The 27,799-nt window shown below is 44.6% G+C and overlaps 1 protein-coding gene across 2 annotated transcripts in view; it reads left to right on the top strand.

Moving 5' to 3' along the window:
• Positions 1–27,799, top strand: part of LOC116869144 (aldehyde oxidase 2) — a 79,950-nt gene that overhangs the window by 38,293 nt on the left and 13,858 nt on the right. For both annotated transcript variants that reach the window (XM_032860124.1, XM_032860123.1), the window contains 14 exons: positions 40–136; positions 933–1,057; positions 1,959–2,092; positions 4,795–4,882; positions 7,988–8,074; positions 8,260–8,451; positions 10,607–10,834; positions 15,170–15,265; positions 17,126–17,254; positions 19,167–19,241; positions 19,993–20,045; positions 21,214–21,328; positions 25,626–25,691; positions 25,803–25,991. In XM_032860124.1, coding sequence (XP_032716015.1) covers positions 40–136; positions 933–1,057; positions 1,959–2,092; positions 4,795–4,882; positions 7,988–8,074; positions 8,260–8,451; positions 10,607–10,834; positions 15,170–15,265; positions 17,126–17,254; positions 19,167–19,241; positions 19,993–20,045; positions 21,214–21,328; positions 25,626–25,691; positions 25,803–25,991 — 1,674 coding nt within the window. The remainder of the gene's footprint in view (positions 1–39; positions 137–932; positions 1,058–1,958; positions 2,093–4,794; positions 4,883–7,987; positions 8,075–8,259; positions 8,452–10,606; positions 10,835–15,169; positions 15,266–17,125; positions 17,255–19,166; positions 19,242–19,992; positions 20,046–21,213; positions 21,329–25,625; positions 25,692–25,802; positions 25,992–27,799) is intronic.

Below are 27,799 nucleotides of genomic sequence, written 5' to 3'. Positions count from 1 at the left end.
ATTGTTTTAATTGGCTTGTGTTTTTTGCCTATCATTTAGGATGCCATAAAGCACAACTCATTCCTATGCCCTGAAAAAAAACTTGAACAAGGAAATGTTGAGGAGGCATTTGAAAAAGCTGATCAAATTGTTGAAGGTAAGCCGCTCAGGATAGATATTTATTTATTTATTTATTTATTTATCCCCAAATGAGACCTTTTTTAGTTTCTTCCTCCATGCATTCCAAAACAAGAGAATCAAACTAAAGCAAACAAGCAACAACAAAACTAACAACCACAACATTGGTAATAACAAAGATAGTTTTTCTTCTCCATTTTGATAATACTAACAACATTCACCCAGTTTGGCCCAAAATCCAAGAAGTCATATTTGATTTCTCCCTTTCTTGAACTTCACATTCAATTCATCTTCAAGTTTTATAGCCTTCTCCTTCGAGATGTATCCCAAGCAGGAACATGCTTTCCCACCTCTGTAGCTCAGGATGTTTAACCGAATCTTTGCACAATTCTCTTCCAAAGCAGACATAGAGAGAATGTGATTTCCTCTCAGAAAGGGCATCCTCTAAAGACTCAGCACTTTGCCAAATTTCACTTATATCGCTTCCTCTCAGATTATGTGTGTGTGTGTGTGTACGTGTGCTGCCTTTAGAGGCTGGAGGGTGGGGAGCAACAGAATATATAGAAGAAAAATCCCTAGCACTTTGATTAGCCAAGAACAGAAGAACAGAACCAGACAATCTGAACTTGTTGTCCAGTTTTGGAAACAGATTGCCCTCAGTTGCCACAGGACAAACGCCTGACCCATCAGCTCTTTATTCCGAACAAATCCATTCTGGTCAGTCCACACCTTACCTGCTTTTGAATTCCTCCACATGGTAGTTTCCAACTAGCACACACTTTCAAGATTGAATCTCCCTACCTTGCACTTAACAGGAGAGGTCCATGTTGGAGGACAGGAACATTTTTATATGGAAACACAGAGAGTGCTTGTTATTCCGAAGGCTGAGGACAAAGAACTGGACATTTATGTGTCAACACAGGATCCAGCCCACGTGCAGGTGAGGTCCGGGATCGCCTTTACCTTCCCAGCCTCCTAATTCCATCACGGCCTTCGATCCCCACAGCTTCGCGGTTGGCAGCCATTTTACCTGCAGGAAGTTGATGTCCAGGTACTGGACACCAGTGGAGCAGCTAAGATACCAGAACCCTGTTATTTTTTCTGGTCGTGACAGGTAAATAAAACAAGTTGAGCGAGGTGACGAGGATTAAGAGTATAGTTATCATGATGAACACTGAGTAATGTACAGAATTGTCGACTTAACCATATTTCACCCCTGAAACTAACATAACACAGTATGTTAACTATACTGGAATTAAAACTGAATAAAATAAATTAAATCAAATTTTAAAAAAGCAGCCACAGTCACTTCAGATTTGAAGAGTGCATTCACTTGCAGCATGCTTACATGAGCTCTATCACTAGATAACAACACTAAATTATATCTGTACATGACTTTTCTCTAAAATAATCACTATGGATAATCTTTGGAGTGAACATATCACTTCATAGCACATTTTCATTTCCCAATAGCAAAGTGCCCTAGGTTTTAGCTGCAAACATCTTCTTTAGCAAGTTGTCCTGTGTTTGCTGATTTTCACCTCGTTGGGACTTCAGGTCTAGCCATTTGGCCATGATTCCAGCTTCTGACAGGAATCTCGGACTCAGGCAGTTTCCCTTCTGGAAAATACCATTTTTCAGCTGGAAAGGCTATTCTGTAAGATTAACGATGTTTACGAACTCAGTAGAGCTCTGCAAGACAGATTTAGACTATCTTAGTTTTTGTGGTGGTTGTTTTTTCTGACAGTAGGTGTGGTTGACTATTGCTCTAATGTTTCAGAAAACAAAAGGTTTCTTTACCACTTCTTGTAAAAACTTTCCCATTAACCTCACTTTTACAGAAAACAGTGTCCTCTACTTTAAACATCCCCATCAACAGGATCACCTGTCACGTCAAGCGGGTGGGCGGAGGGTTCGGCGGGAAGGTGGGAAGACCAGCTGTGTTTGGAGCTATTGCAGCTGTGGGCGCTATCAAGTAAGTGCGCTTGGGGATACAGGAGGGTGTAAAATGTGCGAACTAAGGGGGAACCGGTGGAAGGGAGTCCCTTGGACTGCTGTCATAACCACCTGAGTGTCCTTGGGCAATTCAGGCTCCTGTCCCTTTTGCTTTATAATTAGAGATACAGGGGCGCCTGGGTGGCTCAGTGGGTTGGGCCGCTGCCTTCGGCTCAGGTCATGGTCTCGGGGTCCTGGGATCGAGCCCTACATCGGGCTCTCTGCTCAGCAGGGAGCCTGCTTCCTCCGCCTGCCTCTCTGCCTACCTGTGATCTTTGTCTGTCAAATAAATAAATAAAATCTTTTTTTAAAAATTAGAGATACAATACTCACCCTCCTAGTGTTATTGGAAAAGTCGAACGTACATAGGACTGCAAAGAGGCTAACTTGCTATAGAAAGGTAAAGTGGTATTATCAGTTAAATAGCTCCAAGGCTGCGGCTGCCCTGTCCTTGAGCTTCAGGAAAAGTGACCCATTTAGGGGTGGAACAAGTATCCTGCGTGAGTGGAACACCATGGGTGTGGGTCCTCCCCCACTTTTCCTTCCTACTCTAGCTGCAGACGGGGTGGAGTGAGGCAAGAAATCTTCCCACCCTGTCTCTCTGCACCTGGGAAGGGCTGGCTAGACAGTGTTTGCTTAGCGACAGATGACATCCTCAAAGAAAGTTCCGAGTTAACCTCAACCACAACGCTTGCTCCTTTGCTGTCCACCCTGTTCAAACTGCTGGCTTTTCTGTTCCTTGTTCATTGTCTGTAGCTGTTTCTTGGTAGTAACAAAGTACTGTCAGAGCCCAGTCAGCCCACAAAGTTCAAAGGTCCTGCTTCCTTTGACAAATTCTGTGTAGATCAGAGCTACACACAAGGCATTCAGCCGTGTGTCTCATTCTCCAGTGAGCAGTGGAAGATCACAAGATCTGAATCCCATGTCCAGTTCTCTCCATAATGAGCCTCTCTATTTGCACCCACCAAGTTCCCAGCAAGGGATAATCAGTTCATCATACTCCTACTAGGCTTTGTGCCCTTAAGACCTCTCGAGCATTACTGCACATTAGAATCATCCATGGAGCACTTAAATCCCAATGCCTAGGCTGCCCCATGAAGATCCAGGCATCACCATATTTAAAATTACCCCAGGGGGAAAAGTAAATAAATAAATAAATAACCAAACAAATAAATAAATAAATAAAATTACCCCAGGGGTGCCGCTGTGCAGCCAAGTGTGGGAACCAATGCCTTAAGCTACAGCCCTGCCTTCGCATACATCTGGCATGCAGTTAGTAGTTCCCAGAGTAGAGTTCCCAAACTGTTGACAAGACTCGCCCAGGCTCCTAGTAATCCCAGACCCACCAAATCAGAATCACGATGGGGTAGTTCCAGAAGCTTTCCATTTAACTGATGCTCCCAGCAGACTTCACCATTAAAAAACAACAACAAAAAACCACACTCACACACACACACACACACAAGAAAAAAAAAGAACAGGAAACTTTGTGCCAGAATTGTAGCTTTCAACATGTACCTGAAAATAGCTGCAATAAGAATCACTGAGAAGGGCGCATGGTGGCTCAGTGGGTTAAAGCCTCTGCCTTCGGCTCAGGTCATGATCCCAGGGTCCTGGGATTGAACCCCACATTAGGCTGTCTGCTCAGCAGGGAGCCTGCTTCCCCATCTCTCTGTCTCTCTCTGCCTGCCTCTCTGCCTACTTGTGATCTTTGTCTGTCAAATAAATAAATAAAATCTTAAAAAAAAAAAATCACTGAGAAAAATGCCAATTCTAGGCCCCTCCCTAACATATTGAATGACAGTCCTAGTGCTAAGACTCAGGAATCTGCATTTTCACCAACACACCAGATGATTCTTTTGTACTCCGAAGAGTCCAGGAACCGCTGCCCTAGAGATACAGCAAGGCTAAAGCTCCGAGTACCCGAGGGCCCAGCTTGGCCAACAGATTAGCATTCATGGGTAGAGATGAAGGTGCTAACCCAGCTGGCTAAGGGCTTGGCCTTGGTTTTGCAGTTGTGTTGTTAAGTTTGCATTTATCTATTCGCACTCCTGCTCTTTTATAGCTGGTGGTGGGGATATGCAAAATGGCTGGATCTGGTGGAGCATCAAATCTGAAGCCATAAGAACACACGTTAGGGACGCCTGGGGGGCTCAGTCGGTTAAGCCTCTGTCTTCAGCTTTGGTCGTGATCCCAGGGTCCTGGGATGGAGCCCCGCATCGGGCTCCCTGCTCCGCGGGGAGCCTGCTTCCCCCTCTGCCTGCTGCTCCCGCTGCTCGTGCTCTCTCTCTCCTTTCTCTCTAACAAATACATAAATAAAATCTTCAAAAAAAAAGAACATACGTTAACTGGCGTGTGACATCAATATCGCTTTAGCTAGATCTCCAGCCATTGAGTAAAGGCTGCAGAGACAGCGTGATTTGGCCACATGTCAGTTCAGATTGGCACCCAGCTCACCGCACACTCTCGGGGAATACACCAGGGGACGACTGGACGGTGAAATGAGTGGTTGGATAAACGGGTGGGACGAGGGATGAAGGACGGACGGGTGGAAAGGCAGGCAGATGGGAAGGCGGTAGACCATTAGATGAGGGAATGAAGAAATGGGTGGGCGGAAGCTAGATGGGGAAATGGAGGAACAGGGGAATGGGTGGAAAATACACTAAGATTTGTTTTCTTTAGAACTGGCCGTCCCGTTCGTCTTGTTCTTGATCGTGAAGACGATATGTTAATAACTGGGGGAAGGCACCCATTATTTGGAAAATATAAAGTGAGTATTAAAGATGAAATTATTAAAATACCTCATCTTATCTGAGTGGTTTTATCATTTTGATTTTGCTAAATTCTAAAAACAATAATCTTACCTAAAATATTCAATGAAAATGCTGTGAATTTGAATATTCATAAAGTTTATAAGGAACTTTTAGTAAATCTAGTATAGATTGTGAAGAAATTGAATGATAAAAACAATTTCAATTGATAAAAAGATTACTGAAGGAATAAGACTTTCGTTAGTGGTTCCTCAGAGACAAAAAATGAAGGAAGCTACAAGCACTTGTTATACCAAAACTTCCTGACTATAAAAATATTTTGTAGTAGGGACTTCTGGGTGGCTCAGTCAGTTAAACATCTGCCCTCGGCTCAGGTCATGATCCTGGAGTCCTGGGATCGAGCCCTGTATCAGGCTCCCTGCTCAGAGGGGACCCTGCTTCTCCCACTCCCTCTCCCTGTGCCCCCCGTCCCCACCCTCACTCATGAGTGCTTTCTCTCTCTTGCTCACTTTCTCTCTCAAATAAATAAAATCTTTTTTTTAAAAAAAGAAGAAAATATTTTGCAGTTGAAATGTTTGGAAACAATTTTACCATTTTAACTATAAAATCATTTTTACAAGTGTTTCTGCCAAGTTATGAAAGTGTCACAAAAGTTCTTTGCAAATAGGAAAAAAAAAAACTAACTAATGAAATTTTAAATTGTTTCAAACCATGCTCATTGTGTTTTATACAACTATGGCATAAACAGCATTAAAAATAATGTTAACATCTAGTCGACAACAATAGTACTTTTCAAATTTGTGACTGAGTTTTTAGGATGGTTCTAATGTAATGTTTCCATATCAAAGATGTTTTATCTGGGAATTGCTTATAGCATACACATAGTTAGATAGTCTACCTGATGTCATGCCTAATGATTTAGATTACTAAATTATATTTCCTGGATTACTAAAGCCATACCACAGCACCATTTATTTTCTTCCCTCGGCATTAATGATTTTTGTAATTAGGGAGGAAAAGACCACAGCTGGCCATTAATTTTTTCATTTGCCTTCAAATGCACAGAAATCAATACAACTATTATTATCTTCTAGCACCAAGAACAATGTAGAGGCACATTCTAGGATTATGGCTATATGTTTTGTTATGGTGGCTATTGAGTTCTTTGGTTTTGGCCTGAGTTATAAATTAGGCTTTATTTATATTGCATTTATGCAACTATTTTAGTACTAGTACTTATTAAGAAGATTCTAGACTGTAAATATTTTGGTAATTATAGTAACATAAAATATAATTAAAATGAGGGAAATAGACTTTGGAAAATCTGAAGTTTATTTTATTTTTTATTTTCTAAAGATTTTATTTATTTATTTGATAGAGAGAGAGACAGCACAAATAGAGGAGCAGCAGGCAGAGGGAGAGAGAGAAGCAGGCTCCCGGCTGAGCAGGGAGACAGATGCGGGGCTCAGTCCCAGGATCCTGGGATCATGACCTGAGCCGAAGGCAGACACTTAACCAACTGAGCCATCCAGGTGCCCCGTAAATTTTATTTTATTTTTAAAGAAATACAATCTTATTTCCAATATAGTAAGATGTTAGTGTGAGAGAGGTGTGTGTGTATGCATATGTATATATAGAGAGATCCACATTCAAAACTAGCTAACAAAGTTTTGCTCTGTTCATCAGAGCTATTTGTAAATTAGCATAAAAATGTTTATGTGAAAAGAGGTTCTTCTGAAATTCTTGAAAAGTTTATAAACAGTTTAAGAATTTTCTCTACTGGGGCGCCTGGGTGGCTCGGTGGGTTAAGCATCTGCCTTCAGCTCAGGTCATGATCTCAGGGTCCTGGGATCGAACCCCGCATTGGGCTCTCTGCTCAGCAGGGAGCCTGCTTCTCCCTCTTTCTCTCTGTCTGCCTCTGCCTACTTGTGATTTCTGTCGGTCAAATAAATAAATAAAATCTTTAAAAAAAAAAAAAAGAATTTTCTCTACTACCTTATTTATTACATTATTTTGCTTAGCAATCCTTTCTTCATGAAAAGTCACAGATAAACTTCAACCTAGCATTTGTCAAAATTACCATAAATTCTGAATTTGTGGCTTTTTCTACATGTGCTAAGTGCTCTGCTTTGTTATTTAACATCTCCATAGATGATAATAGCCATATGGTTGCACCCATTTCCAAAAAGGCAAAGGGACCAGGGCCAATCCTTTTCTGGTAGAACTACAACAGGAAGAGGGAGATTTTCAGTCTGGGCTGTGCAGACCAACAGGCCCAAGTGGGTAGGAGGGGAGTGGCAACTTCAGAAACACACAAGGTTCTTCTTTGAGTCCCAGTAAGAACGGCAGCACTAGCCCACATCTGTGCATCCTTGTTCACAAAGCACTTGAGCAGCTCCCTATGATGAGAGCAGCCCTTCTCGTCCATGCCCCAGGCCTCAGCTTCCAAGGCTTTCCCATAACGAGACGCTCTGTGATTCATTCCCACACTCTGGAATTCCAGAGACTTTTCCACAAGGGAGAGAAACTACAGACTAAATTAGGAGGAAAAGTAGTAAAAAGTGAAGGAGACTTGGGGTGCCTGAGTGGCTCAGTCAGTTAAGCATCTGACTTCAGCTCAGGTCATGATCTGAATAGGAATGAGCCCACGGGTAAAGCCCTCCATGGGGCTCCTTGCTCAGCAGGGAGTCTGCGTCTCCCTCTCCCTCTGCCCTTCCCCCCACTCATAAGCGTGCTCTCTCTCTCTCTCTCAATTAATAAATAAAACCTTAAAAAAAAAAAAAGTGAAGGAGGCTCTTCCAGAAACAAGGAAGGAGAGGGTAGCAATTCTACACCAGCAGGCAGGCAAGGGCTTTGGAATTCCATAACTGACTGGGAAGCCAGGAAAGGACTCCTGGAAAGGAAGAGCTCCTCCAAAGTCAGATCCGAGGAGGTCTTTGTCAGGTAAGCACTGAAAAATGAGGGGATGGTCAGATGTGGCACACACGGAGCAAAGGAAAGCATTGTCTGCCTTTCAATCCTGCCCAATCCTAGAGCTGGGCTGTGACTTAAACTTGGCTTATAAATTTTAAACGGATCATAAAATGTCCTTCATTTGGTGACAGGTGGGGTTCATGAACAATGGGAGAATCAAAGCTCTGGACATTGAGTGCTTCCTTAACGGAGGATGCATGCTGGACGACTCCGAGCTGGTACGTGCTTCAGAAACGGCGTCCTTCTGGATCCTGACCCCGGGGCAGAATTTCCAGATGAGTCTTTATGGAGCATGTTTCTTCAAGTCCTTACCCAAGTTTCACAAGCAGTTAGACTCTTACTTGACTTGTACAGGAAAAAAGAAGTATTGGCCAATATATATTAATATCTCCTTTCGCTTTAGGTAACAGAATTTCTTATATTAAAGCTAGAAAATGCATATAAAATCCGCAACCTCAGGTTCCGCGGCCGGGCATGCATGACACATCTACCATCAAATACCGCCTTTCGGGGATTTGGCTTCCCACAAGGAACCCTGATAACAGAATCTTGCATCACAGCTGTGGCAGCCAAATGTGGCCTTCCGCCAGAAAAGGTAAGGTGGTAACCAAGGTTGGTGAAGGCTCATCTGAGCTGGGGAGCTGGCTACCCAAGGAAAGACCCTAGGAGAACCACTCAACTTAGCCTTGACCCAGAATTCGAGATAAATTCAGAGCTACTTGGAAGAAATGACTTTCCACTATCTTCCTACCTCCTTATGCAAACAACTTTCTGTTTCTTTCTTTTTTCTAATTGGTACAAAAACAATTACTCTTTTTAAAATTCTAACCACACTGAGGGAATTAAAAAGTGAACATCCCCCTTTTCATCCCATCATCTTTATTGGTCAAGAGTAACCACTGTTCATAGTTCTGTGTTCCAGCCCTTTACCTTCATACACACACGGGTAAACACTGACATAACACAGGCACACACGCACACGCATACGCACAAACACACACACATATGAACATAGAGAATTATTTACCAAAATGGGACCATGATAAGCAAATCATACTTTTTCTACTTGACAGTAAGCCATGGCTATCTTCCTCTTCCATTACAATGATCCATTTCATGCTTTTTCATAACTGAACAGTATTATGTAATAGGGACTTTCTGTAATTTATTTAGCCAATCCACTATGATACACATTTATGTTGTTACCCATTTTTGGCTATCAAAATGATGTTGCAAGAAACATCTTGGTACAGATACACCAAAATGTAGATGTATTTTTGCCCTGTATTATATATCTGTAGGATAAATTTATAGAAGCGGAATTGCCAGTATGCTTGAAAATTTTTGAGAGATCTACTACCAAAAGATGCCCCCCAAAATACTATTTTACAGTATCCTAGAGGGTGCACCATATAGACAGGTTGCTAGGCTAGAGAGAGACAGCCACTGTCAGTTGAGATAATTACCAAATACACCTTTCAAGCCCTCAGACATTTCAATTAGACCCTAGCCTACTTTTTATACTTCTTTTCCCTGTTTCCCCAATATAGTCCCTCTGCTCCAGAAGCCACATTTAAATATTACCCTTTGAACCCCTTGGCCCCAAAGTTCAACAGAGAGGACCACCAGCTTTGTGACCATCAGGATACTTCCTACACACAGGAGAACACCTACATGCTATTCAAGGAAGACCATAGATATCCTAAGAGAAGTCACATAGAGTGTTCTGTGAGTACAAAGGAGAAAGACATTGCTTTGGCTGGAGGGGAGGAGAGTCAGCAAGATCTTTCTGGGGAAGATGACACTTAAGATAGGCCTTGAAGAATAACGGGCAGAGATAATGGAAAGGTGACGCAGGCAAACCGAGCAGCTCCAACAAGGAGAGGAAACCTCTTTGTGATTCAGTCTCCTTATCTATGAAACAAGGCTGATATGACTCACCACACAGACTTCCTGCGGGAATCAACTGAGTTAGCATTTGCTAAAACATGTGTTTTCGTAAACTGGATAGTATTATTCCAGTGTTACTGCTGATAGTGACAATTATTCAGCGTTACTTAGAGGGACATGGGGAGAATGAAGACTTCCGGAGCATATCTCAGTAGGCTCTCCTTTATCAAATCTTGCAGACTTCCAGGACATACGACACCCCATATTCAAATACATTTTTAAAAACATTTGGCCACACATTCCAGAGGCGATGGGAAAGCTTAGAGTCGATCCACTGTTTGTCACCAGCTGCAGCACAGTTCCTCCGTAGCAGAACAAATCTTCAGTTATGACAATACATCCTTGCTTTGTTATACAAGCTACCAACTCTTCTTCATCCTCTAAACCTTGTAGGGAAAAAGGAGTATCTGTTTCCCTCAGCCCCTCCATCCTGCTGCCCTCCAGGGACCAGTTACTACCCCTACCTTCCACTTTCATTGGGGAGGGGAGGGGCAAGGCGGGGAGAAGAGGGGCAGAGGGAGAGCAAGCTGCCTGCTGAGCAGGGAGCCCAATGTGGGGCTCAAACCCAGGACCCTGGGATCATGACCTAAGCCGAAGGCAGACACCCAACCGACTGAGCCACCCAGGTGCCCCTAACTCCCATTATTTTTGCAAAAGCACATGCTGTTCAAAGAAAGAAGCAGCACCCTGTCTTCTCCCCACCAAAATTTGTGTTTTAATTTGAAAGTTGTTTCAAGTCTCTCTTTTGCAGTCAGTTTCTGTCTTAACATAGCTATCAACTTGACTTCTCACCATTTCAGATTAGGGAGAAAAACATGTACAAAGCAGTTGATAAAACCATCTACAAACAAGCATTCAGCCCTGAGACCCTGATAAGATGTTGGAATGAGTGTCTGGACAAGTCTTCCTTTCACAGCAGAAGAATGCAAGTGGAAGAGTTTAACAAGAAGAATTATTGGAAGAAGAAAGGCATGGCAATCGTCCCCATGAAGTTCTCAGTCGGCTTTGCTGCCACAAGCTATCATCAGGTAAGGCTTTTCTACGTGGTAAACAGCCCTCAGATGGGACGCACTTCTCACCCTGTCGGCTCATGCTGGCTTTGGGAGATGGTCACATTCCCCAGGCACGGAGCCCCTCCCGCCCCCAGCACCTGAGAGAAATGTAAGCACGCTTGGAGCAGCTGCACGCTTGGAGCAGCTGCCGCGTCCACAAGCTCGTGCAACACAGTCCCGCAGAAAACAGGGCTCCGTGGCAGAAAAGGGCATCAGGAAGCCTGCTACCAGCACAGCTGCCGGCTCTCAGCAGTGACCACGATCGCCACCCCACCCCACCCCGAATCATCCCTTATGCCAAAGGGAACGAGAGCGCACAAGGCCTGGGGTGCTGAGCTCTCTGAGCCCGGGGCTTACGGCTTGGGCAGGAAGTGGGCCTCTCCCAGTCTGTGCCCCAGGCCCTCAGCTCTCCTCGGTGCCCCAAAGTCTAGGCAGAGAGGTCACTGCATGTTGCCCTGACAAGCTGGCTATTTCCAGCCACCTCTCCCAGGAATCTATGTCAATTCTAGTGGGGAAACGGGTACATGGTCCAAAAGTCCTTCCAGGGAGATTGCAAAAGGAAGAGGCAATCATCCTCTGGGAGAGGCGCTCAGAGGCCCCATCCAGAAGGCAGGAGGAAAGGTGGCAAATAGATGAGTCCGTTAAACAACGCAGGACTGGTATAGACGAGTGTTCCCAGCAGTCCCAATGAGCGCCCTATGGGGAAGCTGTTTAGAAAACTGGGAAATGTTACCGCCTCCCCATTATTGTCTACCAGAAGCAGAGACTCTGCAACTGGAAAAAGCTTGTGTGCATTAGATCTAAATCTAAATCTAAAAATGCATTAGATCTCCCTGTGCATGTACCAGTGAAAGCATTTTCCCACTTCACACCCAACTACCAGTCGCCAGCAGACACCCGTGCATGCACACACGTCAAAAGCTGCCCTGCCCGAGGAAACCCTTTTCAGGGCATAAAGCACTTGCCCCCAGACTCCAATCAACTGGAGTCGGGTGGACCTGAGCAATGCTTGGCCCTGCCGCTTACGAGCTGTGTGATATTAAGCAAGTTACTTAACCTCTCTGAGTCTCATTTTCCTCGATTATAAAATGAGAATAATAATCCTTTCTCTCAAGATTGATGAGGACTCAACAAGCTAATAAATGCAAAGCACTTGGCAGGGTTCCTGGAGCTCTGCATAGCTGTCCAGAGCCGTGCACTCCCCTCCCCCAGGAGACCTCAGACGCACCTCTTGGGGCCACGGCTCCCCCAGCAAGTAGGAGGGGACTCCTGGTCTCCTGAGTCAGGGCCAGCATGCCTGTCCACAGGGCGGTGCACAAGGCTAACCGTCACAACTGTGGGCCTGGACTGACTCAACAGCGGGAGGAGTGAGTCTAGATAACTGCCTGCGTGGTTTTCTTTTTTTCCTCCGACACCAAATGCTGTGTTCTTTTCCACACCAATCCTCCAGCAGCTGAGCGGGAATCCAGTTCTGACACTAACTACCCAGAGCTAGCACAGGCCCCACCGATCAAGGGCTAAGACCCACGGGACTGCCTCCATTTCCGACACCAGCAAAAGTGAGGTGCCCAAGCTATTGACACTCTGCCCGGGCAGCCACGATTTCAGGGGTTTCCACTACCCACCTCCCTTAGGTTCGGCAATTTGCTAGAGCAGCTCACAGAACTCCGGAGAGCACTCTGCTTACTTTCATGACCGGTTCGTTACAAAGGACACCACCCAGGAAGAACACACAGGGCAAAATATGTGAGAGGGGAATGGGGCTTTCACGCCCTTCCCCTCCAGCCAGTGGCTATGGCCACCCACCCAGAGGCTCCCCAAACCCCGTCATTTGTGAGTTTTATGAAGGTTTCATTACACAGGCACAGTTGATGAAATCATTGGCCATTGGTGATCAAACTCAATCTCTGGTTCCTCTCCTCTTCCTGAAAGTCAAAGGGTGCGGCTAAAAGCTGCAACCCTCTAACCACGTGGTCAGTTTTTCTCGCAACAGTTCCTACCCCCTACAAACTGTCTAGGCTTCTCCCAAGAATTATCTGAACAGCAGACAAAAGACAGTAAATTCTCAGAATTTTTGGACCTCTGTGCCAAAAATCAGGGACAAAGACCATATATTTATTTTTTAATATATGACACGTCCCCTCACCTGTATGGCTGCCCCTCACCTAAACCACTGTCTACTCTGCCATCATCCAAGGGAGCCAACTTCTCACCTCAACACACACACACACAGCCTTAAATCAAGCAATGACTTTAAAGCTCTATTTGAAAGGCCTCCAGTTTCTTCACAGAGATCAAAACTGATGCGTCCAGGAATCACCAGGCTCAGAGTTGAAACGTGTTATTTCAGGGCAGCTGATGACTCACAAAGCTGGAACACCTACTCTCCAAACTAGGCATGGGGAGCACGGTCAGAGGGAGTCAGAAGGCCCACAGTGATAAATACCATTATTAGCATCTATAAGCCTGGGTGCCCCCAGAGCTCCTCCAAGCCATTGAAACAGAATACAGTGAGGTCCTAATTCCTCCCCCTTCTCTTCCTCCTCCTCCTGGAATGCAATATACATTTCCATTGGTCCAATTCAACAAACATTTATTTAGTGTCTCTGTGACTCAGCCTTCTCCGAGTTCTCCACAGGACATGAAACCGAACGAGACCAAGTGCCCTCCTTCCATGAGATGCTCCCAGAAGAGCGGGTCACCCCCTTTATTCACTGCCTGCAGCTGTCATAAGGAAGTACCACCAACTGGGTGGCTTCCAACAACAAATGTATATTCTCCTGGTTCCTGAGGCTTAAAGTTCAAAATCAGGGTGTCTGCAGGGCAAGGCTCCTCAGAAGTTCCCTTGCCTCTTCCAGCTTCTGGTGTCTCCCCGTGTCCTTTGGCTTGTGGCCACGTCACTCCAGTCTCGGCCTCCATCTTCACGTGGCTTTCTTTGCTGTGTGTCTTCACACAGCCTCATAGAAGAACACCGGTCATTGAATTTAGAGCCCATCCTAATCCGCTATGACCTCATCTTAACTAATTATATCTGCAAAGACTCTATTTCCAAAGAAGGTTGCACTGGAAGGTTCCAGGTGGGCAGGAATTTGCAGGGGACACTAGTCACCACAGTTCGCCCCTGTAAGAGGAAGTGCAGAGAAGCAGGTAACTGATCCTTCCCAGATGGGAATGAGAAGTGTTTGCGGAAGCTCTAACAGGACAGAGACCAGAGGTATAGGTCTGATGGCCTTACCGTCTGTCGGCCTGGGAGACCAGGAAGTGAGAACAGCTTTAGCATGAGCACAGGTCAGGAAGGAGCAGCAGTAAGGCAAAGCAGGAAAACGATAGCGATGGGACTGGAAAAGTACACTAGACCGAATCCTAAAAGACCTCATGTTGTCATAAGGAGCTAGGCTTTGCCATACAAACAATGGGGAATTGGGCCCACCTTGCCCAGCGGTAAATCCTTCTTCCCTTTCATGATTCTATTCAATTGTGTCCTTAGGGAGCCCTTCCCAAGGCTTCCCAAAAGCAGCTGGATCTGCCCTCCCAGGTCCCTAGGGCCCCTTAGACCATGCCCATTGTCTCACAAATCATTCTGCATTGTGACCTGCTTTCCAACCTGTCCCCCATCACAGTGGGAGCTACTACATTGTGGAGGAAGAAATACATCTTGTTCATCTGTGTATATCCAGAGCTGAGCGCAGGTTGGCACAGAACATGCGTCAAGTACATAATAAGTGTTTAATTAGTTAGCGCAATGGTCAGCCAGAGACTTTAAGCAGGGGAGTGACTTGCAAAGAGTTGGAACCAATAGTCATAACTCCTGAGTATCCAAAGGGGCTCCTATTAAGCCAGGTTCCTGGGACACCTGGGTGGCTCAGTCAACTACACATCCAACTCTTGGTTTCAGCTCAGGTACTGATCTCAGTGCCAGGAAATCGAGCCCCATGTCAGGATCCATGCTCAGTGTGGCGTCTGCTTGAGATTCTCTCTCCCTCCATCGCCCTCCCGCTCCCCCATTCATCCTTACTCATGCTCTCTCTTTTGTGCTCTCTCTCAAATAAAAAAATAAAATCTTTTCCCAAAAATTGTAAATAAAAAATATAAATAAATAAATAAATAAATAAATAAAACCAGGTTCCTAAATAGGAATGTTCTTTACAGGTGACTTTTGCATAGAACAGAACTAAGCTTCAGAATCCCACCAGGAAAGCTTGCCTCTCCGACCCTCCCCATTCTGTGAGACTGGGGTGTCACTACCTCATTGGTTTACATCGAACCTCACTAAACTTGCACTGAGCTGTGCCTTCTGGGTTGTTCTATTAGGCAGCTGCCCTCGTTCATATCTACACGGATGGCTCTGTATTGGTCACCCATGGAGGCAACGAACTGGGACAAGGTATTCACACCAAAATGCTGCAGGTGAGCTACCTACAATTAAGTCGTTTATCTCTCTATACATTGTTGACATGACTGGCATTTGGCACTAATTATAGGGGAGATGATCAAACCCTAAGGTCTTGACTATTTGGTGGAAAATCTTCTTCCATAGCAAATGGAATGTCTGAGATAGCAGAAATCCCATGTATGTAGTCCCAGAACGTGGCCAGACTTTTGGGTGGAGGTTGTGGTTAGTGACAACACCACCAATGAGCCCTGGAGCACCGTGGCAGGTGCCCCGTGCAGGCTTTACCTACCGCAAGAGTTTCCCAGCTTTTCTATTTCGACCAGTATGCATGATTTTTAAAGTTTGACATTAGGTTGCTAATACACAATTTGGAGAAGTAAGGACAAGTATGTCATCAACTGTCACCACGTTATAATTTCTAAAGTATATTTTAACACACGCACGCACATATGCACAAAGTAGGAAGATATGATCTCAAGAGAAAAAAGAGAATAATCCTTTAAATTGAATACATTTAACCATGACCAATTAATTAGATTACTATAGTACATAGCTCAGTTTGACCCTCCGGCCCCTTAGCTCCTCTGGACTACGCCCCCTACATTCCACAGAGTCCTACAGGCCTCCTCAATTCTGGTACCCTATAGCCCCATTTCCCTCCTTTCCCCAACTCCGGCCACAGATAGAGGTGCAGGTGCCAGGTCTGGCTGGTCACAGCTCCTGAACCCACCGGCTGCATGGATGGGTCCAGGGGAGAAGCGTGGGACCAAGATCCTTTCCTGGACTGATGTGTTGATGCTGGCAGAAAAGGATTAGCATCCCCTTACAGTTGCTGAGCTCCTGTGCTGTAAGCCAGGGGTTGTCAGAGGCCCTTCTCCTGCACCATCAAGGAAACATGCCTATTCTTGGAAATAACAGCCATCGTAGGAAGAAAAATGAATGTGAGAGGCAGCGAGGCAGTGAGAGGACCCTGAAGAGACCAGAAAGACTTCGATGCAGATGTATGTGACGCGGCCTCCCCCGTCCTTCCCAGCGAGGGGACCCAATACATCTCTTGGGCTCTTCATCTCCAAACAAATTGCCCCACCTTTTTTTCTTTTCCCATTTTGCCTCTTTCTGGGGAAACTTAATCCTACAACAGCGTTAGTCTGTAGATTGTCACTTGGGAACAAGTCCGTGGCTACAGACATCTGGAGAAGAGTGTTTTTGCCAAAACGAAAAGACAACAGAAACCAAAATCATGCTTTTTCCCTCCCTTCCTTCCTTCCTTCCTTCCTTCCTTCCTTCCTTCTCTCCCTCCCTCCCTTTCTTTATCTCTTTTTCTTTCTCCGTGATTCAATATCTTTCTTTCCACGTGTGTCTGCTAGAGAACCTGGAAGAAAAAGAACAGAAAAGAAGAAAGCGAACAGCAAATACTAGAGGAGTATAAAAGGAGGGAAAAAATAGAAGACAAAAGAGGGAGAATCAAAAGATAAGGTTGGGATGAGGACAAGAGAGAAGACAGGCCCTCGAGTCATTTGAAATTCGTCGGATGTTCATACCAACAGATTGAAGACCAACCTCTGAACCAGTCAGTCCAATCCCTCTCTCCCTGCCACTGTCATCAAATAAAACTCAGAAAAAAAGGAAACCCTTCACATGCTAAACACACTAACTTTGAATGGAAGAACCACTATGGAATAATACCAAGAAAAGGCTTTAAAAATCAGCAGGGCTCTGCTAAAAAGTGGTTTTAATTTTTTTAAGACACATTAATTTAGGCTTTCAAGGATATCATGGATGTAATAAAAACAGTAGGATTTTTTAATTAAAAAAATGACTCACATCTTCCTAGAAGACTTCACCAGACTTGAAAATATTTGTATTTCTCCCAGGTGGCCAGCCGTGAACTGAAAATCCCCATGTCCTCGGTGCACATCTGTGAAACAAGTACGGCCATGGTACCCAACACCGTCGCTACAGCAGCTTCCATCGGCTCAGACGTGAACGGCAGAGCCGTGCAGGTGCCCTCCCCGGCCCGTCTTTCCCTTCCGCACCTTGTGCATATCTCAGGCTCTCCAAGCTCGATGCAGACACAAGCAGTTGGCTTCAGAGAAGTCATCTGGGGCATTAAACACAGTCTCAGGATAACCAGACTGTCAGGAGAGCGTGCTCATTCGGGGAGGGGACACTGAGGGGACACGTAGACACGTAGTGACAGCGGCTCAAACACGGCAAAAGCTCCTTCCTTGCGCACAGAGCGGTCCAGAGGAAGCGCCCAGGCATTAGAGTACCCGAGACTAATGGCAGGTCCTCCGCCTTCAGCGTGTGGCTCTCAAGGCTGCCCTGAGCATCATCACCAGGGAGCAAGCACGGAGGGCAGACCCAGAGGAGATGCAAGTCACTTCCACTAGTCATCGCCTGGCGGCACGAGTCTCGGCCAAGTCTAAGCGCTGGGGAAGAGTAGTGCGTCATAGGCCCAGCTGTGGTGGAACAGGGGAGAATGCTGCTTGGTGATAAGCAGTCTCTGTCCCTGGGACACACAGAGAGAAGAAATCTGGGTGCCGAGTATTGCAGAGCTGGGCAGGTTTCCTCTGACACAGACAAGGTCCCGCAGGCAGGTAGGCAGGCAGAGCCCCAGCCCAGCAGGTGTGGTTCCGTTCAAGTGTCTGCATCAGCGCCGTCCTACCACAGCACGCATGCTAATCCTTTATACTTATTTTCTAAGTGATATTTCTTCCACTCAATTTTCACTTTTTCAGAATGGACTATGATTCCAGTATTCCTTAATTCAGAGACCCGATGGCATATACTTTTGAAGTCCTGTCATGTTTCTGTTATAAACCTTTTCCAATGGGACGCTGTGGGGAGGCATATTCTCTGAACCTTGCACTTATGCTACCAAAAGGGACCATTTTCAAATCCATCTGATCTCCACAGACACACTTATCAGGGGCTAAAATCCAGAGGTTCTTTCACTCAGAACAAATGTGGAGGAAACTTCTTGAGACCCAGTTTCGGGTAGGATCAAGCACAAGATTAATAATAGCTCAGTGTGTATGGGGGTCGTCAACCCAAAGTAAGCATTAACCCATCTTCTGGAGTTTTGTGTTTCTGTGTTAAGGATCAGAAACTTTGCAGATCTGGACTATTATAAAGACAAATGTAATTATCTTCTCACTTCACATCCAAAACCAAGACCTTCCTTACAGTGGTTTGGGGGCAGATGGATAAACAGATGGAAGAATGGACAGAGAGTGGAATAATATCTCGGACCCACAGGGATATTGCTCTGTTATTGTTGCAGACTGGAAAGCACAAATTAGAATGGAAATAAGATGTTTTGGGACACCTGGGTGGCCCAGTCAGTTAAGTATCAGCCTTTGGCTTGGGTCATGATCCCAGGGTCCTGGGATCAAGTCCGCATTGGGCTCCTTGCTCAGCAGGGAGCCTGCTTCTCCCCCTGCTTGCCACTCCCCCTGCTTGTGTTCTCTCCCTCTCTCTCTAACAAATGAATAAATAAAACCTTTTAAAAAATAAATTAAATAAAGATACTATAGCTTAAAGAAAAGATCTTTTGTTCCTTTGATTTTAATGGCTGGAAAATACAAAAGAAGGTATAAGTCAAAAATGTAGAAAAACAGAAGGAATTAAGAGCACAACTAGAAAGGGGACCTGAAAGTAGAAATTCAGCTGAGCCTGTATTTTTGTAGGAAGTGAACCAGGGAGGTTTAAAAAAAAACAAACCATGCAGTAACTGATACTCTCCTCAAGGTCAGGGACTGTGTCTTTACTGTCTCTGTGTTCCCAGTGTATCCATATCAAGCACTTCGTAAACATTCACCAACCTGATCAGTTATCAATTACTATTCTTCCACACAAATCCCAACCACCGGGTCCTTCTCTAATGAGGCTTCCCTTCTTTACCCCCTCAAGGATGCTTGTCAGATTCTTCTGAAACGCCTTGAGCCCATCATTAAGAAAAATCCAGACGGTACATGGGAAGACTGGGTAAGTGTTCCGCTCTGTTCATGACGACACATGAGAAAACACTCCCAAGCAGGGCCGAGAGGATCACAGCAGCCTCCAGCTGTACCACACACAGTTTTTCTGGGACAGGACTTCTGCGTAAGGGCAGGATCATGAAAGCCTGACACGGCTACTCCATGCTGTATACCAGGTACGTGTAAGAAAGCACATAGGGAACAGCATCACTGAGAGGAGGAACGGAAATGTATGAAGAACACCAAGAAAGCCTTACCACTCTGCTTAAATAAGAGGAAACGACTTAGCCTTCCTAAGCCAACCCCCCCCACACACACACACAGTTGTTTTAAACGGGGAGGAGGAAAACCAAAAGGCCTAATTGTTATTAAACATGTCTCAAAGGAAATGACTCATCTAATCCAACTTTACAATATCCTTTCTTATCTCATCAGAACAGTTATCTCACACTCGAACTCTCATGGAGAGTCCTAACATTTAGAAACGAAGCCCCCCAACACCTTGCGAGCTCAGCCCCTCCATCATGGATGTGCAGCAGGAACTTATTGTACTTGTTTAATTCGGGCAGCACAACCCAACCAGAAGGAAGCTGTTAGTGTACCAGCTGAGGGGAAAAAACATTACAGTGAGCTCTATTACCGGTAACAAAGCACCAGCAACAATTACCAGATGTCAATTTTGATATAGGGAATATTTTCATTTTCACCTCTCAGATGATGTATCTATTTTGTTCTGACTAAATATGCCCGTTCTGCAGATAGAAGCTGCTTTTGAACAAAGAATCAGTCTTTCGGCCACTGGATACTTCAGGTAAAAATTACAATAATATCTGAACGGAGCTGATAAAATATAAGGTGACCCAATTGCTCTGGGGCTTAGCTCCCTTATTTGTAAAACAAGTTTTTATTATGTGATCAGTGAGGTCCCTTCTAAGCCTAAGATTATATGATTTTATGTAAGCCTTTGAACCATGTCCAAAGCAATGTTAAATAATAAAAATACCCTTATTGGGTAAAAAAAAATTTTAATATAACTTAGAACATCCGATCATCATTTACTATTCATTGCTGAGTAGTAGAAAATACCGTCACTAGAAATAACTTCCAACTCGGTTTTACAAATCTCCCTCCCTTTACCATAAAACCTCTCTGTTTTGAGGCTCCTCTCTGGGCAGGAAGAGACTCATAGGATGGTCACCAATCATCATTTGCTCAATTTCTGTCTGTGGGAGGCCCTCAGTCAATTCATGCTTACGGAATGAAGCACAAAGAGGAGAGCTGGCTGTCAAGTTCGGGAAGTGTATGACATCAGTTTTATAACCTAGTGAAACAAATCAGCAAACTAAATACACACATGCACAGAGAGACAGAGAAAGAAAATAGTAAAGCAGTTTTTTCCATGAAGAAAGAAGTAAAAAAGAAGGTGACAGCCCAGCCTAGTGCCCTGTACTTAACGAGCTCTAAATCTCTGAGTTCAGTTACCAAGAAGAGAGCAAATCAGCCCTCTAGCCTGGTACATGTTCCGTTGTACATTAAGGCATTTAATTACATGCCCTTTTTTTAACCATCCTTGAATCATCATTGATTCCCCAGTTAGCACAGCCTAGGGGGTCCCTTTGGGAATGTTGATAGAATCAGCTGAGGTCCTCAATCCACAGGACTAAAGCTCAAACCCTAAACCATGGATACAGACACACTGGGAGGTCCAGACCAAAACAGTCTGTCGGAGTCTCTCTCTTTTTGGCATCCTAACTGTAGCACGAAGAGTATCTTCTTCAAGTGGAGGCACATGAGAGTGCTGCTGTAATTAGCTAGGTTAGAAATACAGATGGCAGTTTAAATGAGCTTAAAAAGCAGTTGAAATAAGTATCAATACAATAAAATACTATCATGACTTTTAAAATGAGTCAACATTGTTTGGAACCCCACCACCACCACCACCACCACCACAAGCTGATGGACTTTCTTTCTTCCATCAGGGGCTACAAGGCCTTCATGGACTGGGAGAAGGGAGAAGGAGACCCTTTTCCATACTATGTCTATGGAGCAGCCTGTTCCGAGGTTGAAATTGACTGCCTGACGGGAGCTCACAAGGTGAGCCAAATATAACTTTCCTCTTGGCAAGTTAAAACAACAAGCACAAAATTGTGCTATACGATAAATACTTGTAACTGAACAGTAAATTTTGTTATACTTGTACAACAAGAACAGGATTTTTTTTTTCAGTTCCTTGGGAAGGTCTAGAGATCCAGCCTCACGCTGAATTTCCACTTAAAAAGGAAGGAATTGCTCCTGACAGTGGTTGGGGGTCGCCAGACGTAGGGGGTAGGGGTATAGATGAAAGGGGTGGAGGGGGTCAAAAGCTACAAACTTCCAGTTATAAAATAATTAAGTCACGTAGATGTAAGGTGCAATGTGGAGACCACAGTTAATAATACTGTATTGCATATTTGAAAGTCGTTAAGGGAGTAGATCTTAAAACTCCTCATCACGTGAAAAAAGAATGTTTAGCCATGTGTGGTAATGGTAACTATGTTAACTAGACTACTGTGATAGTCATTTTGTAATACACACAAATATCAAATTGCTATGCTGTATACCTGAAACTAATATAAAGTCACATGTCCATTATACCTCAACAAAAAAATTAATTTAATTTAAAAAAATTTTTAAAGATGTAGTCAAAAAAGAATTGCTCATGATAGCCTAAAATGCATTTTTATTCCATTTCAGGCAACAAAATTGCTTTCCAAAGTTTTTGCCAAAAAAAAAAAAAAAAAAATCTGTTCCCGGGCGCCTGGGTGGCTCAGTGGGTTAAGCCGCTGCCTTTGGCTCAGGTCATGATCTCAGGGTCCTGGGATCGAGTCCCACATCGGGCTCTCTGCTCGTCAGGGAGCCTGCTTCCCTTCCTCTCTCTCTGCCTGCCTCTCTGCCTACTTGTGATCTCTCTCTGTCAAATAAATAAATAAAATCTTTAAAAAAAAAAAAAATCTGTTCCTAAAGTAAGGTCAAGTTATCTAATCGTAAAGGAATAGGTCATTTATGGGGCACCTGGGTGACTCAGTGGGTTAAAGCCTCTGCCTTCGGCTCAGGTCATGATCCCAGGGTCCTGGGATCGAGCCCCGAATCGGGCTCTCTCCTCAGCAGGGAGCCTGCTTCCCTCTCTCTCTCTGCCTGCCTCTCTGCCTACTTGTGATCTCTGCCTGTCAAATAAATAAATAAATAAATCTTAAAAAAAAAAAAAAAAAGGAATAGGTCATTTAGTAAATTGTCTTGAGGAAACATTTGAGAACACATAGCAATGTGATGTTTCTCTGAAGTCAGTTATCCCAAGGATATTACTGTCTCTAACAAAACAGATGGGGGAGGGGTGAGAAAATAATTTTTATGTTTACTACTTAATCAAGCATCCTACTTGGAGGCGGAGTCATATTTAATCAAAAGCTAACAACTTCCCAAAAAAAAATGCTGACTTCCACCATAAAAGGTAAACCATGAATATACCTCAGGTATCGTTCTTGGAATAGAGAGACTACAGAAAACTTAAATATAATATAGTGTACCCAGTAAGTGAGTCTTAACTATAGGAAACAAACTGAGGGTTGCTGGAGGGGAGAGGGGAGGGGGAATGGGGTAACTGGTGATGGGCCTTAAGGAGGGCACTTGATGTAATGAGCCCTGGGTGTTAAATGCAACTGATGAATTATTGAACTCTACATCTGAAACTAACAGTACACTATATGTTAACTAATTGAATTTAAATAAAATAAGTTATTTTTAAAAAAAAGAATATAGAGGCGCCTGGGTGGCTCGTGGGTTAAAAGCCTCTGCCTTCAGCTCAGGTCATGATCTCAGGGTCCTGGGATCGAGTCCCACATCAGGCTCTCTGCTCAGCAGGGAGCCTGCTTCCCCCCACCTCTCTGCTTGCCTCTCTGCCTACTTGTGATCTCTGTCAAATAAAAAAATAAAATCTTTTTTAAAAAAAAAAAGGATATAGAATAACCAAAGTATAGTAATTGTTAGGAAACTTACAGAATGGACCGATGACACATCTAAATTCCATATACAGATTATTCCAACATCATCTTGAACTGTTCTTAGCTGAAATTAGAAATGGTCAATTTGGGGCACCTGGGTGGCTCAGTCAGTTAAGTGTCTGCTTTCAGCTCGGATCATGATCCCAGAGTCCTGGGATTGAGTCCCACTTAGGGCTCCTTGCTTGGTGGGGAGCCTGCTTCTCTCTCTGCTTCTGCCTGCTTGTGCTCACTCTCTCTCTCTCACAAATAAATAAATAAAATCTTAAAAAAAAAAGAAATGGTCAATTTATGTAAAATAGGAAGGAATTTGCAAATACTAACTAGAAATTCTTATCAAAATGACTTCTATTGCCCCATTCTTAGTAAATCTGTCCGTCACTTAAATTTTATATAAATAAGATAGAAAATACAGTAAATGAAGGGATGTCTGGAGAACAGTCGCCCTCCATTCTACTTGAGTTCATCCTTAGGGTACATTATCTCTCCATTTTCACTCTAGATTATTGTGAAGACGTAAACTCATGAAATTAGGATCACAGATTGTTCAAATGATTATTTTAAAACTGTGTTTCCTAATGTTTTTCACATCATGGCACACATAGATAATGATAATATTGGCACAGCACGATTTTTCAAACAAGGAACTCATGTTTGCAGGTGACCAGCCTGAGGATCCTGTCCCAGATTCGCAGAAATCCAAGTGTCAGGGTCCTGACACACCTGTAACCCAGCCAGGGCTCCACACTCAGTGGAAAGCTATTTTTAAAGGTTGTTTTTTTTTTTTTTAAGATTTTATTTATCTGACAGGGAGAGAGAGAGAGAGAGAGAGCATGAGCAGGAGGAGGGGCAGAAGGGCAGGGAGAAGCCGACTCCCCGTGGAGCAGGGAGCCTGACAGGGGGCTCGATCCCAGGACCCTGAGACATATGTGAGCCGAAGGCAGACGCTTAACCGACTGAGCCAGCAAGGCGCCCCTGGAAAGTGTTTTTAGGAATCAACTAATTTTCTGGTTCCCCACCCCGCGGGTGGTGTTGCGAGATTTGTTACTAGCAAATAAAAATACAGGATGGCTGGTTAAATTTGAATTTCAGAGAAGCAGCAAATAAATCTCCAGTATAAATATGCTCGCTGCAGCACTGGGGACACACGTATTTTATCTGACAAGTCTAGCTGAAGGCTTTGGTATAAATCCCTGAAGAAACCAATCCCATGGGGATCTTCCAGAATTTATGGTACCAGTAAAGTTAAAATCTGGTTGTCCCTGTGGCTTCCTTATTACTGGTTAAGGTTCAGCCATTGTGGTATCACTTCAGCCCGTGAAAGAATTTATTCCTTGAAGAGGCAAACTTCTTTTAACTAAAGGGAGATCAGAGAAACTGAATGGCAGGCCTGTTCCTGCTGGCTGAGCCAGAACGTGCGCCTGTGCTGTCAGTGCGCAGCCATCTCTTCCCACTGCCCAACACCGTTAATGCAAAATATACCAGTTTTCAAGATGGAAGTGAACTCAAGGCCCACTCTGAGATGTGTCTAACCTCCTGCCCTATCTGTTGAGAATAAATGAAGGCTGGTCCCAATGCCCATGGAAGGTTGTCTGAAAGGTCACCTTTTGAGTCAAAACAGAACTGCCGACCCAAAGGGCTTGACAGAAAGGAGGAGCCCAGCTAGTAAGCCCAAACAGAGAATGCTGGTATTGTCAGAACAAGCCCAGGACATGGGGGCGGAAGTAAAGCCCAGCGATACCCTGAGGTAGACCACTGGCACATAAGGCCTTTCTGTTTCTACTCAACAACCCATCTGCCCGAGCCCTGTGCCAACACATAAGGGCCAAGTTAGTGTGATGTTTCTCAGGGAAGGAAGGAGATTAACATAGTCAAAGGCAGTCTCAACATTCCCCTCCTGTGTTCCAAGATCTTTCATAACTCCAATTTCATACGTGCCACTATGGCTACATGGTTTCCTCTGCAAAACGACAATAATCCGCCTCCAACAAATCATCGCGAGGACTCCGGGAGCTCGTGAAATGCAGCAGAACAACAAATCCAGGTTTAGAATCAGGTGAGCAACCAGGATCAGTTATTCACTAAGCGACACTCAAAGGCACTCAGATACCATGGACTTTGGAGTCACTTAAAAAAAGTCAGAACCATGATTACATAAGATCTTCTGGGGTCATGGCCAGCCCCAGCACTAACGTGGAAGGGCTGGGCAGATTTCTTCCCCCTCTAAAACTGAGGAGGTTCAGGGAGGGGTGATTAGCCAGCAGGAGTTCTGGAGTAACTGGAGACCTTTAAATAAACCTTAAGATAATCTTTTTAATTTAAGTTTTTAATGGTGAGATCATTCTCATTTTTGGCAGAAAATCAGAGCGGACATCGTCATGGATGCGTGTTGCAGCCTAAACCCTGCCATTGACATTGGGCAGGTAGGTGCCGGCCCACGAAGATGGACGCCACTTCCTGAAAGTCACTCTGGGGTGGTCAAGTACTTCTAAAAGGCATACAGCATCACGGAGCTCAACGTTTTCTCCTTTCAGGTTGAGGGTTCCTTTATTCAGGGAATGGGCCTTTATACAACTGAAGAACTAAAATATTCCCCAGAAGGTGTTCTGTACTCTCGAGGCCCAGACGAGTACAAAATTCCAGCCATCGCTGACGTCCCAGAGGAGTTCAATGTCTCCCTGTTGCCATCATCGCAAAGCCCGCCAACCATCTATTCCTCCAAGGTAAGCAACCAAACACCTGCTGCTATGCGGTGTGATCATCGAGACGCATATAAATGAAAGCAGGTGGACAAAAATAATCATAATCATGGTCATAATCATGCCAACATGTATCAGGAGCAAATGACAAGAGACTATTAGAATTTAGAGAAGAGTCACCCAGGGATAAGTGATCTCTGCCCAATGGCCATCTTTGGCCAAGGGCTTTATTTGTTAGTATCCTCTTTCACTGGAAATGCTAAAATTCAGTGAAAAGTTCTGATCTGACAGAATAATAGTTTCACTTAAGAATCTTACGGCTGAAATAGTAAATGAGATTGAAGGCGTCATACTCCTGAAATCTTGGGAAGCTGCGGCAGCATGGGAAGCATCCTGGACCGAGGCCTCAGTGGACCTGGGTTCCTATCCTCGCCTCGCCAGCTCCCTGTGATCGCAGATGAATCGCTCACCTCTTGGGGGCTCAGGGTTCTCATCCATCCCCAGAAATGGATCCAGAGCACTGGTTCTCCACTGGGCCGCAGGGGACATTTGGCAGTGTCTGGGGTTATACGTGGTTGTCACAACTGGGGTTGTGGAGCGAGGAGATGCTCCTACTCTGGGTAGAGAGGCCAGGGACACTGCTAAATAAAGAGCCTTCACTGCACAAGAGACCCCCCAGCAAAGGCTTCTCTGGCCCAGAATGTCGGTGGTGTCAGGAAGCAAAGACACAAACCGTTAGTAATTGCTAGCGTAGTGGAGTTGCGAATGAAAATAAAGGTCAGCGTTTACTGGCACTGCTGCGTGGAGATTATGAGAAAGTCACTCTCGGTAGAAACTTCCTTTAGGTTTGAGATGTATTGCTAAAACTGCCTTTCAAGACTTTCAGGAGGCTTCTTACGGGGTGACGAACTGATGTATGAGAAAATGAGTTCACCTATATCTGCTGGAATGTTCTCCTTTCCAAACTGGAGCGCACTGTCAGCCCAGGAACTTTCTCTGGGCGTGCGGTGGTGGCAGGAGGTGGAGAGGTGGGAGGGGGGGTGTTGCAAATTTGAAAGGAAGGAAAATCAGCATCCCCTTTGGATTCTCATTAGGCTGGAAATCACTCAAAGAGCAGCTTTCAGGCCACCAAGAGCAGTAGGACGGGGAACCCGGGAGTCCTGTGTCTGTGGCCAGCCATTCATAGGCAGAGCCTGAGGAAAATCATGGGTTTACAGGTGCCCCATGGAGTGTACTATGTAATAATAACAGGGACCTACCGAGTACCAGGCACTATGCTAGGTGCTTTTGCACTTCCTGAACTTTACAACACCCTGTAACGTAAATATCATTGCCCGAATTTCACCGATAGAGGGACAGAGGCTCTGAGAGATAATCCCACCCAGAGAAATAGAGGAAATAAGGGCCAGGATGCGAACTTCATGTCTCTAGCTTGGGGCTGCAAATTGGGGGCCCACTGGCTGAATGTAGGCTTCAGATGTGTTTTCTGTGGCCCACACAGTGTTTTTTTAAAATCAGGGAGTTGTAGGGGCACCCGGATGGCTCAGTTGGTTAAGTGGCCAACTCTTGATTTCAGCTCGGGTCATGATCTCAGGGTCCTGGGATCAAGCCCCACATTGGGCTCCGTGTTCAACAGCAAGTCTGCTTGAGATTCTCTCTCTCCCTCTCTTCGCTCTCTCTCTCAAATAAATCTTAAAAATCAGGGAACTGTACATTAAAATAAGATTATCTAAATTCTTTTCAAAAATTGGATGATCTGGTAATTTTGGTTATATTCTTAGAAGACATCAATTGCTAGAACTGAAGAACAGGGGCCCCTTTAGACAGGAAAT

Source organism: Lontra canadensis, unplaced genomic scaffold (genome assembly GCF_010015895.1).
Source record: "Lontra canadensis isolate GAN:19392208 unplaced genomic scaffold, GSC_riverotter_1.0 scaffold18, whole genome shotgun sequence".
In the NCBI taxonomy this organism is placed as follows: Eukaryota; Metazoa; Chordata; class Mammalia; order Carnivora; family Mustelidae; genus Lontra; species Lontra canadensis.
This window is presented reverse-complemented; position numbering and strand designations above follow the sequence as displayed.